At 39.4% G+C, this 15,784-nt stretch overlaps 2 protein-coding genes across 3 annotated transcripts; both read right to left on the bottom strand.

The window, feature by feature from the left end:
* Nucleotides 1-713: 713 nt before the first annotated feature.
* On the bottom strand, nucleotides 714-1,930 carry LOC121200065 (myoD family inhibitor domain-containing protein 2-like). Its single transcript, XM_041065129.1, has 3 exons — nucleotides 1,852-1,930; nucleotides 1,202-1,444; nucleotides 714-976 (listed from the first exon to the last, which is right to left on the bottom strand). Exons 1-3 carry the CDS (start codon nucleotides 1,928-1,930, stop codon nucleotides 714-716), a joined length of 585 nt encoding a protein of 194 aa, XP_040921063.1.
* A 700-nt stretch (nucleotides 1,931-2,630) lies between these two features.
* LOC121199321 (forkhead box protein P1-B-like) lies at nucleotides 2,631-14,178 on the bottom strand. 2 transcript variants are annotated; one of them, XM_041063888.1, is made up of 16 exons: nucleotides 14,076-14,178; nucleotides 11,305-11,445; nucleotides 7,959-8,096; nucleotides 7,774-7,884; nucleotides 7,273-7,393; nucleotides 7,010-7,112; nucleotides 6,786-6,893; nucleotides 6,273-6,360; nucleotides 5,805-5,882; nucleotides 5,506-5,704; nucleotides 5,345-5,421; nucleotides 5,086-5,187; nucleotides 4,793-4,920; nucleotides 4,125-4,179; nucleotides 3,756-3,922; nucleotides 2,631-3,632 (listed from the first exon to the last, which is right to left on the bottom strand). In XM_041063888.1, exons 2-16 carry the CDS (start codon nucleotides 11,428-11,430, stop codon nucleotides 3,470-3,472), a joined length of 1,764 nt encoding a protein of 587 aa, XP_040919822.1. In that variant the 5' UTR covers nucleotides 11,431-11,445; nucleotides 14,076-14,178; the 3' UTR covers nucleotides 2,631-3,469. The 2 variants fall into 2 exon arrangements, with proteins under 2 accessions (XP_040919822.1, XP_040919831.1); XM_041063897.1 differs by having other exon boundaries at nucleotides 2,632-3,632; nucleotides 7,774-7,863.
* Between the last annotated feature and the right edge of the window lie 1,606 nt (nucleotides 14,179-15,784).

Genomic DNA, 15,784 nt, shown 5'->3' with positions numbered 1-15,784 from the left:
AGCAAAAAAATGGTTCAGGAATGGTTTGAGGAGCACAACACCGAGTTTGAGGTGTTGACTTGGCCCCCAAATTCCCCAGATCTCAATCCAGTTGCGCATCTGTGGGATGCGCAAACAAGGACTTAAAGTATCTGCTGCTAACATCTTGGTGCCAAATACCACAGCATACCTTCAGGGGTCTAGTGGAGTCCATGCCTCCATGGATCAGGGCTGTTTTGGCAGCAAAAGGGGAACCAACATAAGTAATATTTAGAAATGTGAATATACATGTCTTGTGTCTTGTATCTTGTCTATGTCTTGTTCATAGGAGACATATTCTGTCTCTTTTTCAAGGTACTAATATTTCTCTTGGTTAGGGAATTGTACAAAATAAAAATAAAAAATGTGGAGGCTGACACATACTCTAACAGCTTTTTTTAAAATTATTATCAGCTAACTCCACATTGTTACACAGAGCAGCACTATTTATCTGCTTGAATAATGCTGAGGCACAAAAGCTAAAGCTAATTTCCATATGAGGCCAGCGTATGAAAAGAAAAAAACCTTTGGAATTCAGGAAATTTGTCATGTATATGTGAATATGCAGCACAAGAAGGATGAGACAATGCTCTTAGCTGAGCATCCAAGTTTTTAAAAATTTATACTGTTGGTGATTCTTTTTGAAGTGAACTCAATGTATTACATGTGTGGGTCAGAGGTGAAAGACAAATGCTTCAGCGATAGCACACCTCCGATATCTCCATGGCCAACTCTATTAGTTCTCCGGCATCCTGACAGGAGCCACAGAAATTACAGTCCAGCTCTAGCTTGCAATTGCAGCAGTCTTTTCCCTGCTGGCCCCTCTCACTCGACGCCATGATGTATCTGTATGAGGGAAAACAGCGACTCACGGCCCTCACACACGTATCCGGTAGCAGTGCCATTAACTCATGGAAACGACAATACAGACAGGCGAGCAGAAGAGATGCGCAGTCATCTGGTGGTGGTGAAAACAGAACAGAAGAAGAAAAGATCAAGAGAAGGAAGTTAATTGCTTAGTTTGAAATTAAATCCTCTGAGAGTGTCATCCGGCGCACCTCCAACCACAAATCATTATCAGAATTGCAGTGTTGTTAGTGCCCAACAGAACAGTTTCAAGGTTTTTCTATTTAATTGCATTTAAATTGCTCCTCAGTTCTACCTCTGAGGAGTTAAACAATACCTCCAGTGCCAGGCTGGTAAGAATCATCAGAGGAAAAATGACTGCTGCTGTTCCTAAACTTGTCAGAACACAAAGAGAAGCTGGAACCACCCCATTCACTGGCACCAAGGGGTTCATGGGAAACAGGATCTGTGTCCAGCTTCTCTGACTCTTGCTCTGAGATGGTGCTCAGTCTGCATACCCCACTGAACTGGTCCATCTTCTTTCTGGGTGGGCCGCCAGTCACCAGCTTGGTGGTGTTTCCTTTGAAATAACGATGGAAAAAAAATAGTGGAATGATTTTGGATGCACTGACAGTTTCTTACTCGCTGAAAGTATAAAAAAAATTCAGGGCTGGTTTTACACCCAGCCCAGTCTCTGTTAGTCAAGCTACTCAAATCTTCTATGAGACAGTTTTAATTATTCAGAGCATCATTAACATGAAGTATGTCAGGGAGGTGAGATATGGAGTTATAATGGAGGTTGCTTGCCCAATAAAACTTCAGCAAGGAGAGAGTATTGATTAGCAATCTTTTATTTGGATCTAGTTTCCTGATTTGAATAGGTTCTGAGGAAAATATATACTGTATGAAAATATAAATATACTCTCCCACTAACACTTGGCATGCAGCACATCAAGAATTCTAGTCAGAGTAGACTGAACAACCCACCATCAGAAACATTGTCCCCTAGTTTCTCAAGCCTAATGCACTCCTGATCAGTCACAGGAGACTTTGAAGGAGTTGTCATCTTGCGCAGGGAACGGTGGAGAGAATAGAAACACAGTGAGACACACATGCAAAGCGCTGCTTAATTAACAGCACAAAACAGCCCAAAAAGCCTCACAACTAATGACTAACTTGTCTCATTACTGCAACATCCTATTTTTGAGTTAAGTACAAGAATCATGCCAGAAATGTTTCATTCAGTTGACTCGAGGGAGACAACAAAACTAAGATGGTTGAAATTAAAAAAACAAAAACAAAAACTCGGAAGAATAATTTGCTTTAAAGATTACCTGTCTGTACCGGTTAACAATCCAACAGTGTAACCCGTAGCATCTGAAACTGTAACTCTGAGGCTGAGCTAAAGTACATCCCATCATCATGCACACACCCACATTGTGAGCACACTCCACATCGATCAATACTCGCCAGTCAGGAAGCACAACTACAAATCTGTCATGGCATAATGCCCAGAAGATTCACTCAATTATGGCATTATATCGACAGAAAGTCAAGCCAAGCCACTTTTCAAACACCTGGATTCTGCAAGTAATGACAGACAAGATGTGCACAAAATGGTCTTACCGCTATTTATTATCTCGTCTCAATCAGTGGTTCTAGCACCACAGTGGTTTTGGAAACCACACCTGCTGACAGTACACAGGTGAATTTGTAGGACGTTAAAATGGACATAACGCGATACCACAGTGGAAAGTTTGCCACCCAGACCATTTGCTTTCTTCCATTACCTTCCATTAAGCAGTCATTACTGTTGGCTGACAGAAGTAGGGCTGTTATCGGGTCAAAAAAGTGCATCCAGTCATAATTTCATCATGTGAAACAATGATGAATGCCTACCATAAAAGGCAATCATAAAAGATACAGAGTATTCACATTTATCATGAGGAATTTATTATTCATAGAGATGCATTGGTTTACAATAACGGTAAATCTATAGTATCTACTATTACAAGCTCAGTTAGAGCAAAATTCAACAATGCTCATGGAAGGGGTGAAAAAGACCAACAAGTATAAAGAAGCTACGTATTCTTTTGATCAACTGATTATACCTTAAATACAAATATATCAGATCATGTTGGCAGTGAACATTTTCATTTTTAAAGCAACATTTTTCTTTACTTCCTCTACAATTTTTTTTAATATATTATGACTACTAAAATAAAATCAGGTAGTGTAGCCCCAATATAGCATAAAGTAGCTATACAGAGGGGAGAAATCTCTCACTGTGAAGTGCTAACTATCAATGTTCCCTTTCCTTTGGCTTCTCTGCTCATCATGGTCCTTTTGTGTACAGATATATAAAATAAGAAAAATCATTAACAGACAGTTTCACAAATGTGTTTCTGTGATATCACTCGACTGTACAGAAAGAATTAAGAACTAGATTAAGAACAAAAAATAAGTAAGGCTGATAAATACGAGAAAAAAAAAATCCCAAGAACAGAGTGGTTTGGTTATGTAGATGAAGCTGTTGTTTTTGGAATACAAAGTCACACAGGCTGTGAGGGAGGCGGCTTTGCAGCGGAGAATTCAGACCTCACAGTCAGAGAGAAGGCACACGATCGAGATGAAGGTTGTGCCTCTCTGGGCTGCTGTTGTCTTCATCTTGGTTCATCTCTGGGCTGTGACCGTGCTCGTCCATGCTCTCCGGAGATTCATAGGGATAATTTTCACATATCTCCTCATCCTCCTGCTCCTCTTTAATGCTGGTTTGATAAACATGCAAACATGTAAATCAGGATTTGTGATCACATAAGTACATATTAAATCACAAGTGAGTCAAATGCACTAAAGAGGTGAGGGAACAAAGCTCTGGAAGTGACACTTACAAAGCTTGTGGAGGGGACTGTGTCGCACTGCTGTCACTTTGGTATCCAGATCCATTAGCGAGGGCTCCATTCATCTGCTCTTGGAGAATATGAGGCAGAGAGTGCAGTGGGATGCTGCCCATACAGGCTGGGTTGTAGAGACAGTTGTTGCCATCTAGACCACCACTCTGAAAAAAGGAAACATCTTCGGTTTTCATATTTATAATACTGCATCAACGCGTATCAGGCAGAGGCCTAGCAGTGGCTCGGCGCTATCTGACATGTTTCTGCCACGTTTCACCTGTGACTGCCCACTGCAGCAGCCTCACATTATATTAATTTATAATAATAAAAAAATATTAAATAAATAAAAAATACATGTTCTCTTACATGATGAGCAGATCCGGCTAAGCTCTGACGGTTCTGAGAGTTCTTCAGCAGAGATCTGCAAGTACAAAAATACATCAGCAAATTTCACATCAACACCCAAAGGGCCTGAGATACCAGCCTCCATCATACTGGGCCTGGAAGAGAACTGCTCTCAAATGGCCGTGCACTGCGAGTTACTGCCAAACTACATCCTGTGATTCCAGGTCTGTTTGTTTAAGGAAATCCACACAAATTAAGAGTTTGATTCATAGTTGTAAGACATGAAAAAAATAAAGCCATCACATGGCATTTTTGATGAATTGCTCATAGTGGTTTATCAACGGTGGAGGTCACAGTTGTGTGAATGTCTACGTTTGGCTTGTAGGGTTACGCAAACAATGTTTTTTTTTCTTTTGCTTGTATTGTCCCACGCACACAGCCAACAAAATAGAGTGCATTGCCATACTTGGACCACTGCGGATAAATAAAGGTGGAATGAATGACCCTGTAAAAACATGCCGTTTTTTATTATCTTTGTAGCACACATCCAGCCTTTGAAACTCAAAGACTTGCTTACAGTAAATATTGTGTGTATTTAAGAGACAGAGCTTCAAGGTCAAATACTGTCTGGCATGCGACTTCTAGTAAAATATAAAAACACGCAGGGTTTGTGACCAAGGTAAACGTACCCATTACCAGCAGTCTTCTGGGGCCTTCTTCTGTGGAACTCAATCTCATCTACCGTCCACACAGCTCCCTTCACATTTTCCAAACGTACAAAGCATTTATGGAGGCTGAGATTATGTCTGACAGCATTCTAGCAGAGGACGAAAGAAAAGACTAAAATTAGGAGCTGTACACACCTTTGCATTAATCTAGTTGCATTAAAACTAAATGTAAATGCAACCAAGTGTTTCCAATATACTTTTCCTGGTTTATACATTAATATCCAATGACATTCAACATGTGACAGAGTCCGTACCTTCCAAGTAGCTGCATTGCGCCTGAAATATGCAAAGTTTCTTGTGAACCAGTTGTAGATTTCATTTAATGTCAGCTGATTGCGGGGGGATTCAAATATCGCCTGAAAGAGATGAAGAGTGTCTAAGATTTACTGGAAACAATAAAAGATATGGATCTGCTTCCTGTCTGGAAGGCCAACACTGTCATGCTAAAATGTGAATTCTTATTTCCAACAGCATTTTAATATTTTTGTGCCTGTGTTGAATGAGGAAAATTACCTGTCTTATCAGAGAGGCATATGTAAATGGAGGTCTAACTTCTGTGCTCAAGTAGAACTCCTTATTATCAATTATATCTGTGGAAAGACATTAACAACCATTAATTATACAGTATGGACTGGAAACAAAGTCGAAACATTTCTTCATGATCTCACTGGTACCTTGGCTCACAGAGCGGCTGTACCTCCTCCGTACAGGGGTTCCAGTGAACATGCTATTATTGGGAGTGAGGACTGAAGGGGATTCAGAGAGCGGCGTCAGGGGTGTGGATGGTGCCGTGGCACTCTGAGACAGGCTCATAGGAGGAGGGCCTTTGGGCAATGTTGCCTGGGAGAAGGATACATTAGACACCAGATTCACCTGAAAAAACAAAGCAGTTATGTGAGGGAAATGACAGTTAAAACTGCAAGCAAAACAGTATTTATTTTAATTGAAAGAAAGAGTCATGCCAGGTACTTACAGGTTGTGCTGCGGGTTTGGGTTCAGAGGGCTTGAGATGAGCCATCATAGCTTGCAGTCGTTCTTTGTCCTTTTTCAACTGTGTTAGGTGAGAGGACGGAAATAGAAGTTGAGAGTCAGTGAATTCACGGCTTGTGTTAATTGACGAAATGACATACAGTGTGGGAATTACTTCTTCTCCAGCATCCTGAGAAGTGTAATTATCTGAAGACATCACTTCTGTTTTCAGGGCTGGTGTGAAAACACACCACCACTGCAAACATTTTGACATTCACTCGAGAGTTTTTAGAAAACTCTTGTTTTCCAGTAGTTTTAAGAAAAGGACTGGATACGCCCGTCTGCCAAGCAACGGTTAATTTGTAAACTGCTGTTAATAAATCAAAGATGTGTTGCTCCATTAACTGTTTGAATAAAAAAAAAAAGAAATATGAAAGGTTTAGCCAAAACAGAATAAAAACAAATACCGTACCTGCAGTTCCAACTGCTGAACCACTTGCATCTGCACACGACACTGCGCTGTACTCTTGTCATCCAGTGTGTGTTCACTGTTCAAATGTCTGCAGAGAGACAATTCAAAATCATAGCATGCTTTAGGGAAGCCATTTGTTGTGCAGACAACAGCTGTGGTAGAGAGCAAAAAATGCTCTAATGTAATAAATTACTAAAAGGCTCTCCTGCATATAAACAAAATAACAACAAAATATTTCATTTGAACTTGAAAAATGTCATTAATGACCAGGTCACAAAAATAAGAGAGACATAATGGTAAATAGGAAGGAATGACATTTTAAGCAGATAGTTTAATCATTTTGATAACCATTTTAAGCTCTAATTAAAAATGTGATACTTGTGAGGCTCCAGTGCAAAATATAGAACACATGTTAATTTCTTTCCTAGATATTTATCTGTGCCACTGCATATCCCACTAGATGTGACTAACTATTACACCATCTGTAGAGGTGTGTAAAGTTTCTCCACTCACTTGAGAAATGCCTGAAAGTCTCCAAACACAGTCTCACAGCCAGGCCATTTACACATGCCGTTTCCATACAGAGGATGGCTATTTTGTGTGTTTTCATCTGCTGACCCACTGCAACAAAAACAGTCAACCATTAATGACTACTAAAATTTGGATAGGACAAAATAAATTTTTTAAATAAAGGTATATAAGTGTTTAAATTTCCTATCACTACATTATCAAAGCACCTTTCTTTCCTCTTCAGGAGAGTGTGATGACCATTGGTGGTGGATTGATGACTGGAAGACTCTCTGGTGTCTCCACCAGACAGGATGCTACCATTCTCACTGCCTGAAATTACACGTTCACACGTGCAGTGTTTACTTAACAACAGTGACACAAATAGAAACAGGATACTAGTGAACAACAACTGTTCTAACTTAAAGTGTTTCCCCTGCATGTCAAAATGCAAAAAAAAAGGAAATGCTGCAACAACTTTAAGACAGCATACCTGGAGCTGGGGTGGGGCTGGTGGGAAGGACAGACAGCAGACCTTGCCTCTGCAAGTTGAGAAGATGTTGCTGCTGCATCTGAAGGAGTTGCTGCTGGATGGCAATTTGCTGAGCTGTCAGCTGTGACCGAAGGAATGACAGAACATCATTCAGTAAATTTCAGTTTTCATCTAAATGGACCAAAACTACCAAGGGCACATTTCACACCGTTGCCTTGTGCACTCAGCCAAGTTCTGACTTGTGTTATGTCGTCACAGAGAACAGACATTTTGAAAGTGTATGAATGAGTAACTGTTTATAATAATTACTAGTAATTTTAGCGTTAATGATTGCATAAATCAGCCTTTAGATCTTTAGCACTACCGGACTGAATAAGACTTGTTCCTAATTACTACTAACAAAAGTCCTTGTTCCACGAATTGAATAGGATTGATACATGTTAAATATGAGCAATATTCATGAAGTGATAAAAATAATGCTGTATTGAAAATAAGGGTTACCTCTTGGCTAACGATCCCAGCATTCTTCTGTTGCAGCAACTGCATATTTAGCTGCTCTTGCTGATTCTTGAAGACCTCTTGAATTTGTTGCTGCAGAAATGTCGGTGAAATCTGAGTTTAGCGATATAAAAGCAATGTTCAGTGTGGACAAAGATAAACACGTAACTTTTGCAAGCATTCATTACCTGGTGTAACATGAGTGCTTTCTGCTGCTGGAGCAGGGCTTGGAGTTGCTGAGGACTGAGGACCTGCTGCTGTGCCGTCTGCTGCAGCTGCTGTGGGGCCTCTGCTGGTGGGGTCATCATTGACAATGACACTGGAACCTGCAATTAAAAATAAATTAAATAACAGAACAGTCAGCTAAAATCTATACCTCAAAAAAGAAAGAAAGACACCTAAAAAGGACCAAAAAAACAGTGACAGAGGATTTCAGAGGGGGAATTTAGGACACGCAAACACCCAAGTGACAAATAAAGAAAAAATTAAACATATGTAGGCTGTTCTGAGTGTATGTATGTGCGTGCATGTCACTTAAATTACAATATATTCCATTCCAATAAGAGCAATCAGTGCGTTTACATGTAAACGAGAAACCATATCTCTTCAGTCATGCTAGTGGATTATGAGACACAGCTACATTTCAGCTTGTAACCTGATTCCTTGGTCATATATCCGCACCTTCAACAGAGTGTCTAACAGGGTGTTTTTAAAAAAATTATACGAGCAAGACTTCAGACCTGATAAGTTTCACTGAGACAGCACTGTGGCAGGATAAAAAGAAACAACACTACTTGTAGCGGTGCCTCCTTGTATCCGAAATAATTAAATCCAAAGTCAGACTAAAACTAAAACTGAAATAAACATGTCTAAATGAATGTTCACAGCCGAACAGTAGGTTATTTGTGAAATGTAATCACATACACACACGGGAAAAATTATGTGCTCACTACAAGTCTGTTCTTCACACTGAACTGCAACATCAGTCCAAGTGCTGTGATATAAAGGGAAAAAACTCTTCAGGATGCAGCATCATAAATATTACACACTTCATATCTATGACTTCTTACAATACCGAGACACATTGTCAGTGTAACCTCCATCTATGTAGAGTTACAACTAATGATCATTTTCATTATCCATTAATCTCCTAATCTTATTCTCCTTATGAATCAATTATTTGTTTTGTCTATGAAATGTCAGAAAATAGTGAAAAAATGTCTTAAAATTTCCCCCAGTCCAAGGTGACTTCTTCAACTGTCTTGTTTGGTCTGACCAACAGTCCAAAACCCGAAGACATTCACTTTACTGCCATGTCCGACAAAGAAAAGAATGTCTGGCATTCTGGCTTAAAATGATGACCAAAATTATTTTTCAACCACCAAAACAGCCCCAAAACAGCTGATTTATTTTGTGTCAATCAACAAATTGATGAATCCACAAATCGTTGTAGTTCTAGCTCTACTCCTATGCCTCTTGCTTGAAATTCAGAAAATAATTTATAGTGACTCACAGTGCTGCTTATTTATTATTTCCACTTCACTGGTCAGTCTAGCAAGCTGAGCTTGAGTTTACTGCCATTTCAGCTAAAAATGAACTAAACAAAAACAACAACAACATTGGACAGCTCAGGGGAATTAGAGCTCCATCAAAACAACAACAACAACCAGTACCAGAAAAACAACAACAACATCCTCTGCTAGGCATGCAGCAATTACCACACCCTCCCCCACACTGTCAAGCCTCACAGCTCAGGGGATGTTTACAGTAAACATAAACAGAGTAATCAAAATTGCACAGAGATATAAATAATGAATAAAAAAGCATACAGAGCCTGTTTACGAAAACAGAACTTGAGATTCGTATTTTAATTAAGGTCTGAACCACAAACAAACATTTCTCTCCAAGGCAGAGTCTGTTTTGAATTGGGTAAACAAACTGACAGTGAATTTCACACAGGCTTTGGGCTAACAATAACAGATGACTGCCTCCTAGTTTGTCCTTTCTTATGAAATTCAATGCTGCAGAGGTGGCCACCAAAGCAATGAAAATAGGTCTATCCCACAGACAGAGCCAGTTGGCCCCTCTATTTTTCTGTGGACACCATCAACACAACAACAGCCTTTGCCTAATCCCTGTTGCCATAGTAGCCAGCAAGTCCAAACATCTTCTGTTGTTGTTATTGTTGAAAGTCATACCAGTGAGCAACTGAGTGTAAACACAGATCTGTTCCCGCAAGACTGGTCTTGTGAACTCTGAGATGACTGACAGCAAATAGAAACGCTGAAAACTTGCTGGAAAACAAACACAATATGCTTTCGCTTATGAGATTTAATACTTACTAATATTCCCTAATGGGTGTGGCCCGCGAAAGAGTTATTTGCAAAAACACATACTTGTCAATAAACTCAAATGAAGATTAAGTGAGATCTAAAACTATTAAATTACACAGCCATATACATTTTTACCCAAGCAAAATGTTAAAACCTGATTAAAAACATCCTGTGATCATAATCCTTCAAAGTGAATAAAGAATTACTTGGACAAACCTGATAGTCTCCACTGAAAAGTCTGCCTGAAAGTCTACCTAAAAACTAAATGCTGCTCAGAAATAATGTTCTACCTCACAATCTAACAGAGCCTCGCTAACCTACATGATGAGAGCATAAACAAAACTAACAATACAGCACTGATCCCTCCACCCAGCAGGAGCTGTGCTCTCCCTCCCCTTCCAAACTTCAGAACAGCCTCCCCCCCTCATCCCTGTGCTCCCCTCCAGCATAAATATAAAAACACTGCAGTTTGGAGAAACTGAGACAGACAAAGTGAGAGGTTCAGAAATACCTTTAAGTGTGAAAAAAAACAACAAAACAAAGTACTTTAAATTCTCGTATATCAGTAAGCTGTCTGCTTTAAGTTCAGTATAATCATCTAGATGGTTTGTGTATGAATACTGACAATAATGTGATGTTTGGAGACCAGACTAACTTAACATAAATTCACATGTAGCATAACTAATTGTGATTCACACTTTAGTGAAGTAAAAGCAGATGCATCAGTTTCAACACATATTTGTAGCATTGAGAACAAACATTTACTCATGTACACAGCTGAATGGTGTTGTAATAAAGTAACTGCACTCGGTAGTAAAAATGTCAAAGCTTTTCTGAACACAACCATTTCCTTCAGGGCTGTAACTAATAATTAATCATCTGTGAATAGGCCACTCATTATTTTGATTCATCATTTGGCCAATAAATGTCCATCATGGCTTTCTAAAGCCATGAGTGACATCATAAAATTGCTTTTATACATACTAGGCTTCGACTAAATATTATTTTCATTAGGATTAATCTGCTGTTTTTGATTCATAAATTAACAGCAGGTAGGTGAGTAATTTACTAACTGCTCCGGCTCTACATATTATCAGTCATCATCATTGTGTTATATTTTTGTGGAAAATGTAAAGACTAAGTACTTCAAGTATTACTACATTTGTAAAGTGCTGAACAGATGCAGCTGGGGAAGACCGACCCTTGGTGCCTCTGGAGGAGGAGTCTGGTTGCTGCTCAGTCGACTCTCATTCTCAGTGTGACTCCCGTTCTCTGTCTGACTTGCTGGAATGGTGTGGCTTGTTGGTTCTGACCCAGACTCATGCATCTGGACTTCACTGACCTGAGAAAGGAAATCAGAGTAACTGAAAACAACTGGATACAGCAGCACAACAATACGGAAAGAGCACAGAGTACTGCTTTCTGAATTATCTTGACAAAACAAAATCACTCCACAAGGCCCATTCTCCCAGCAAAATTTAACAGGATACAATAGTCTCTGTAATGACCCAATAATGTAGTCATTCGTCATATGAAAGTAACTGTGCTGAATGTAAAAAAGCTACGGCACTAAAAGTTAAGAACTACACTGTTATTGCTCTACCCACCAAGACAAACATTCTCTTCTACAAGCGAGAGAGGAACATGCTAGGTCTATTTGTTGAATAACCGAGTGCTGCCATGACTACTGTAAACACAGGGGCCCTGGGTCCGTGTTTATGTGCAAACATATCTTCCTTCTGGAACAATTTACCATTAACCAGGTGGTGCGATAAACGGCTGTGGCAGGTAGTACAATGCACAAGTAGGCTTTTGTGTATACAGGTTGGGAGTGTTTGAGTCAAAAGCTAAGCAGCATAAACAAAAGTAAATAAAGTAGGCAAACAACTAATGTGGGCAGATGGAAACCTACGCACAAAGCCTCAAATGAAACGGACCACATAGCCTCAAGGGTGATATTACTTTCAGGATTACCGTACTGTCAGATTCACATGCTGAAATCAATCTGTTAATCAGTCAATCAGTTAGGCACCACTGGGAGTCAACATCAACATTTTGCCAACATCTGACAGATGATCAGATTAAGCTATATACACTCTGATAAACACATGACAAAAAAGTACAAACAGCTAGCTTTAAACCAATTACAGAAGAAAAAGTGTTGCCTGCATTTCAAAATGACTAATAGATGACTACTGCATAGTAATTTATGTCTAGTTGCAGTGATGTGTCATTCATAGACAAGTTTTAACTTATATGGTTAAAACGCAGGGAATTCCTGCAATCAAAAACTAAAACCTATCTAATCACAACAGGGAGCTGTTGGTAAGGTTTCCACTGTTTACTTTTGCTTTCAGGATGAGGATTAGCTCTGAAGACAAAGGGCAGTGTTTCCTGTACACATTTTTGAAGATGTCGGGGGTGATTTGGTTGTAAGAACCAGGCTGAATATTGGGTTCATTCCTCATCAGTTTCATCAGGTATTACACTGGAGTGAAATCAGATATTATCTAGATACTGTGGGACTATGATAACTGTGCTACAGTGCATCTGTTTTTGAAATGGGTTGTAGTAAGTCCATGATGAATTGTCACTGTTTTTAAAGCATTCTCACCACAGGGGCAACTCTCCAGCTGTGGGGGCCACCACTCTTCAAAGAATGTAAAGGAAATAAAGGAAACACAGCAAACAGACCTTTCCTTAAGAAAGAGCAAACAACCTCCATCTCCTTCCGTAAAAAAAGCAGACTTCAAGAATAATTTATAACAACTGGTTTTACACAGATACTACTAGTTGGTACCAAAAAATGACTATGGAGGCTCTTGTCAAAGCAGAGAAGCTGAAATCTGGAAATATCTTTGGACATGGTGCTTAAATATGAAGGGAATGACACAAATCAATCCACAAGATTCCCCACGTTTGACCAGAATAAAACTATATATTCCGTTAACACTAAGTTAATTAAGTTACACGCATTTTGACTGGCTTTAAATTAACAAAGGCAAAAAATGTGTATGATAATCCATTATACACAGCTTTTGCTGCAGTGCACTACAATATCCGCATTTTGTAAAGGTAAAGATGTGTCACCACAAATGTCACCGCTGTTACCTACAATTCCCATTATCCAACTAAAGTTAGCCGAGTACTACTTTATATTATAAATCTTCAGCTTTCTCCTAGTCTAGATCTAAGCCCTTTTATATTTAGTTTGTGATGCACTTACTTGACCAGTTATTTCGTCTTCGGTGCCCGACTGATGCTCGCCAGTGGGATCATTCAGAAACAATGGGATTGACCCGTCGCCCCATTGTATATTTAATACTATAGAAAGTTACAATCTTTGTTAAACTCTGAACGTTTAGGAAGCTGAGGAAGCTGGGTTCATACTGCCCTATGTCAGTTTAGCTACACCTACCTTCCAGAAGACAGTGAACACAGCAGTGAACTCGCATTTCATTCGGCAATCAACACCTAAAACGTTATACTTAAATTTCCGGATCAAAGTTATCGGATGTAATCTTAGTGTCGTTGATTATTAGCAACGCGATTAATCGTTACGTTAGCTTAACGCGATATGAATGGAATCGATATCCGTTAACATCAACCATTGCAGTCTGAGGTTTGCGTAGAGGACTTGAGCCTTTAGCTTTTAGCTAAGCACATATTCGGTGAAAACAGGGGGATCGGGAGTTTAGTGTGATCATATAGCTGATTACCTGGTGTTGTCTATTTGCGGTCTTTAAAAGCCTTTATTAACTACACTGGAAAACAGTTTTCGACGAACCTTGCGGGTAGCGTTTACGTTAACAGTACAACAAAAGCTAGCAGACTGTCCTGACGCTAGCTTGTAAGAGAAACGCTTCTCTCTCCTCCTCGTTTTATCACCCGGCAATATCACAGTGAATCTAACGTTAAAGCTAGTGTTCATTAAATGGGCGCCGGCTCGCTGATGGATCAGTGTTTACTCACCGAAAAATGTGCGGACGGACAGTCTTTCACTCGGGGTGGTGTCTGAAGCGGGGACCGCGGAGCAGTGCCTTCCTTAGACCAGAGCTAGCCACAAGTTGCTAACAGAGGGCGTGGTTTAGGTAAAAGTAAACAATGGTGACGTCATACCGACACGCGGGGACTGTTTCAGATCATCTTGAAATTTGGTTCCTGACCTTTTTGATAATAACGGTTGCATTACCGTAAGAACAGTTCATGGTTACTTGTGACTTCCCTGTGCATTCTGCAGAGAATTCAGCTTAATTAAATGCCATTTGGTGCAGTATATCCACGAAGGTGAGCTAAAGAAAAGAAACATCTCTTTGTATAATGCACCACAAACTACACCCTTCAGAATGATCATACAGTTGAATCGACAACCATCTGAATCAGTCTTGATCAAAACTCAAAATCATGGCCGTCATGAGGGTGGGATTTATTGCAGGACTGTTGTATTAGACTGCATTAGTTTTAGCTAGATGTACCAAATAAAATGGCAACTGAGTGTATTTGCCTGCCGGAAGGTTTGGCTTTTACCTCTCAAATACTGCATCTCCAACAAAGTAAACAAAACCCACAAAGATATAGCACTCTTACTCATCTCAAGCTGAATTATGCTGACAAGTCTAAGTCTTGCACTCGTTGTGGAAATGTGTTCTCTTGGTCTTTACCTGAGAGAAAAATTTGAAATTGTGGGATGATTGTCTTTGTATGAGGTAAAACAACCTTATCTACAGAAGAGCAGATCAAATTGCGTGACCTCCAAAATTAAATTAACAATTTCTATTTTGCAAAGGGACCTCTATTACACCAATAAAAGGAAGAAAAATATTAATTATTCCTTTGCTCCTGAAAAAATAAAGGCTAAAAGGAAAAACAGCATGGCATTAAAAACTGATAATATTTACAATGTTCCATCAACAACTGCTTTTTATATTCAACCATTTACAAAAGTCTACATATGTCACAGCTGAATGAAGTTTCAGCTCAGTACATCCTGTGATGTCTCTCTGCATCACTAATCATTCACACTTTACAACATCTAATTTGTAATTACATTCCTACATGCAATTACAGAAGTCCATTATAGTTACTGTAGTCTGATTAAATTCTTGTATTGATCCAAATGTAGCCTTCTTGTGAAAGACCTTCTCGTGTTCATGCTTTGAGGCAGCCACAGGAGGGAGACCTTTTCCTTCTGGTTGTCATGAAACCTTAGCTTCCTATTAACTGACCTATATGTGTATGGTTCAGTATGAAATTAAGGCTTTTCAGTGGCTCAGTTACAAATCTACTGTCAATGTTCTCACCATGGTCATGCAATGCATTGCATTTATTAATAAAGAACAGAATCTAATATTTGATTCACTGCAAAAATCCACCTCAAGTGGTAATGAAACATGAACAAATCCATGCACACCATGACCTGACCATCTTTTTTTAAATAAACAAAACAAAAACAAACAAACAAAAAAACAGGGTCTAAAAGTCCAAATCCAATATTCTGTTTTTTGCAACACTGATATCCTTTACATACACAAGAAGTATTCAAAACAGCAAAAGGTAGAAGTTTAGGTGGCTTTATTTTTCAAACACATGGAAAACTAGCAGACAAACATGGCTAAATACAAGTCCAACATGCTGAACACAGACAACTGCAACATTCTGAACTGCTGGTAAACACAAGGCAC

The sequence above is a fragment of the Toxotes jaculatrix genome, chromosome 2 (assembly GCF_017976425.1).
Source record: "Toxotes jaculatrix isolate fToxJac2 chromosome 2, fToxJac2.pri, whole genome shotgun sequence".
Taxonomy (NCBI): domain Eukaryota; kingdom Metazoa; phylum Chordata; class Actinopteri; family Toxotidae; genus Toxotes; species Toxotes jaculatrix.
The sequence above is the reverse complement of the archived record's forward strand: the minus strand, read 5'-3'. Positions and strand labels throughout refer to the sequence as shown.

Coding starts and splice junctions, on each gene's coding strand:
- LOC121200065 (XM_041065129.1), bottom strand. CDS start 1,930: ATGACAACTCCTTCAAAGTCTCCTGTGACTGATCAGGAGTGCATTAGG. Junction 1,445..1,851: donor AGGGGACAATGTTTCTGATG/GTGGGTTGTTCA, acceptor GTTATTTCAAAG/GAAACACCACCAAGCTGGTG. Junction 977..1,201: donor TTACCAGCCTGGCACTGGAG/GTATTGTTTAAC, acceptor CACCACCACCAG/ATGACTGCGCATCTCTTCTG.
- LOC121199321 (XM_041063888.1), bottom strand. CDS start 11,430: ATGCATGAGTCTGGGTCAGAACCAACAAGCCACACCATTCCAGCAAGT. Junction 8,097..11,304: donor CTCCTCCAGAGGCACCAAGG/GTCGGTCTTCCC, acceptor TTTTAATTGCAG/GTTCCAGTGTCATTGTCAAT. Junction 7,113..7,272: donor CAGCCCCACCCCAGCTCCAG/GTATGCTGTCTT, acceptor GTGTAATTTCAG/GCAGTGAGAATGGTAGCATC.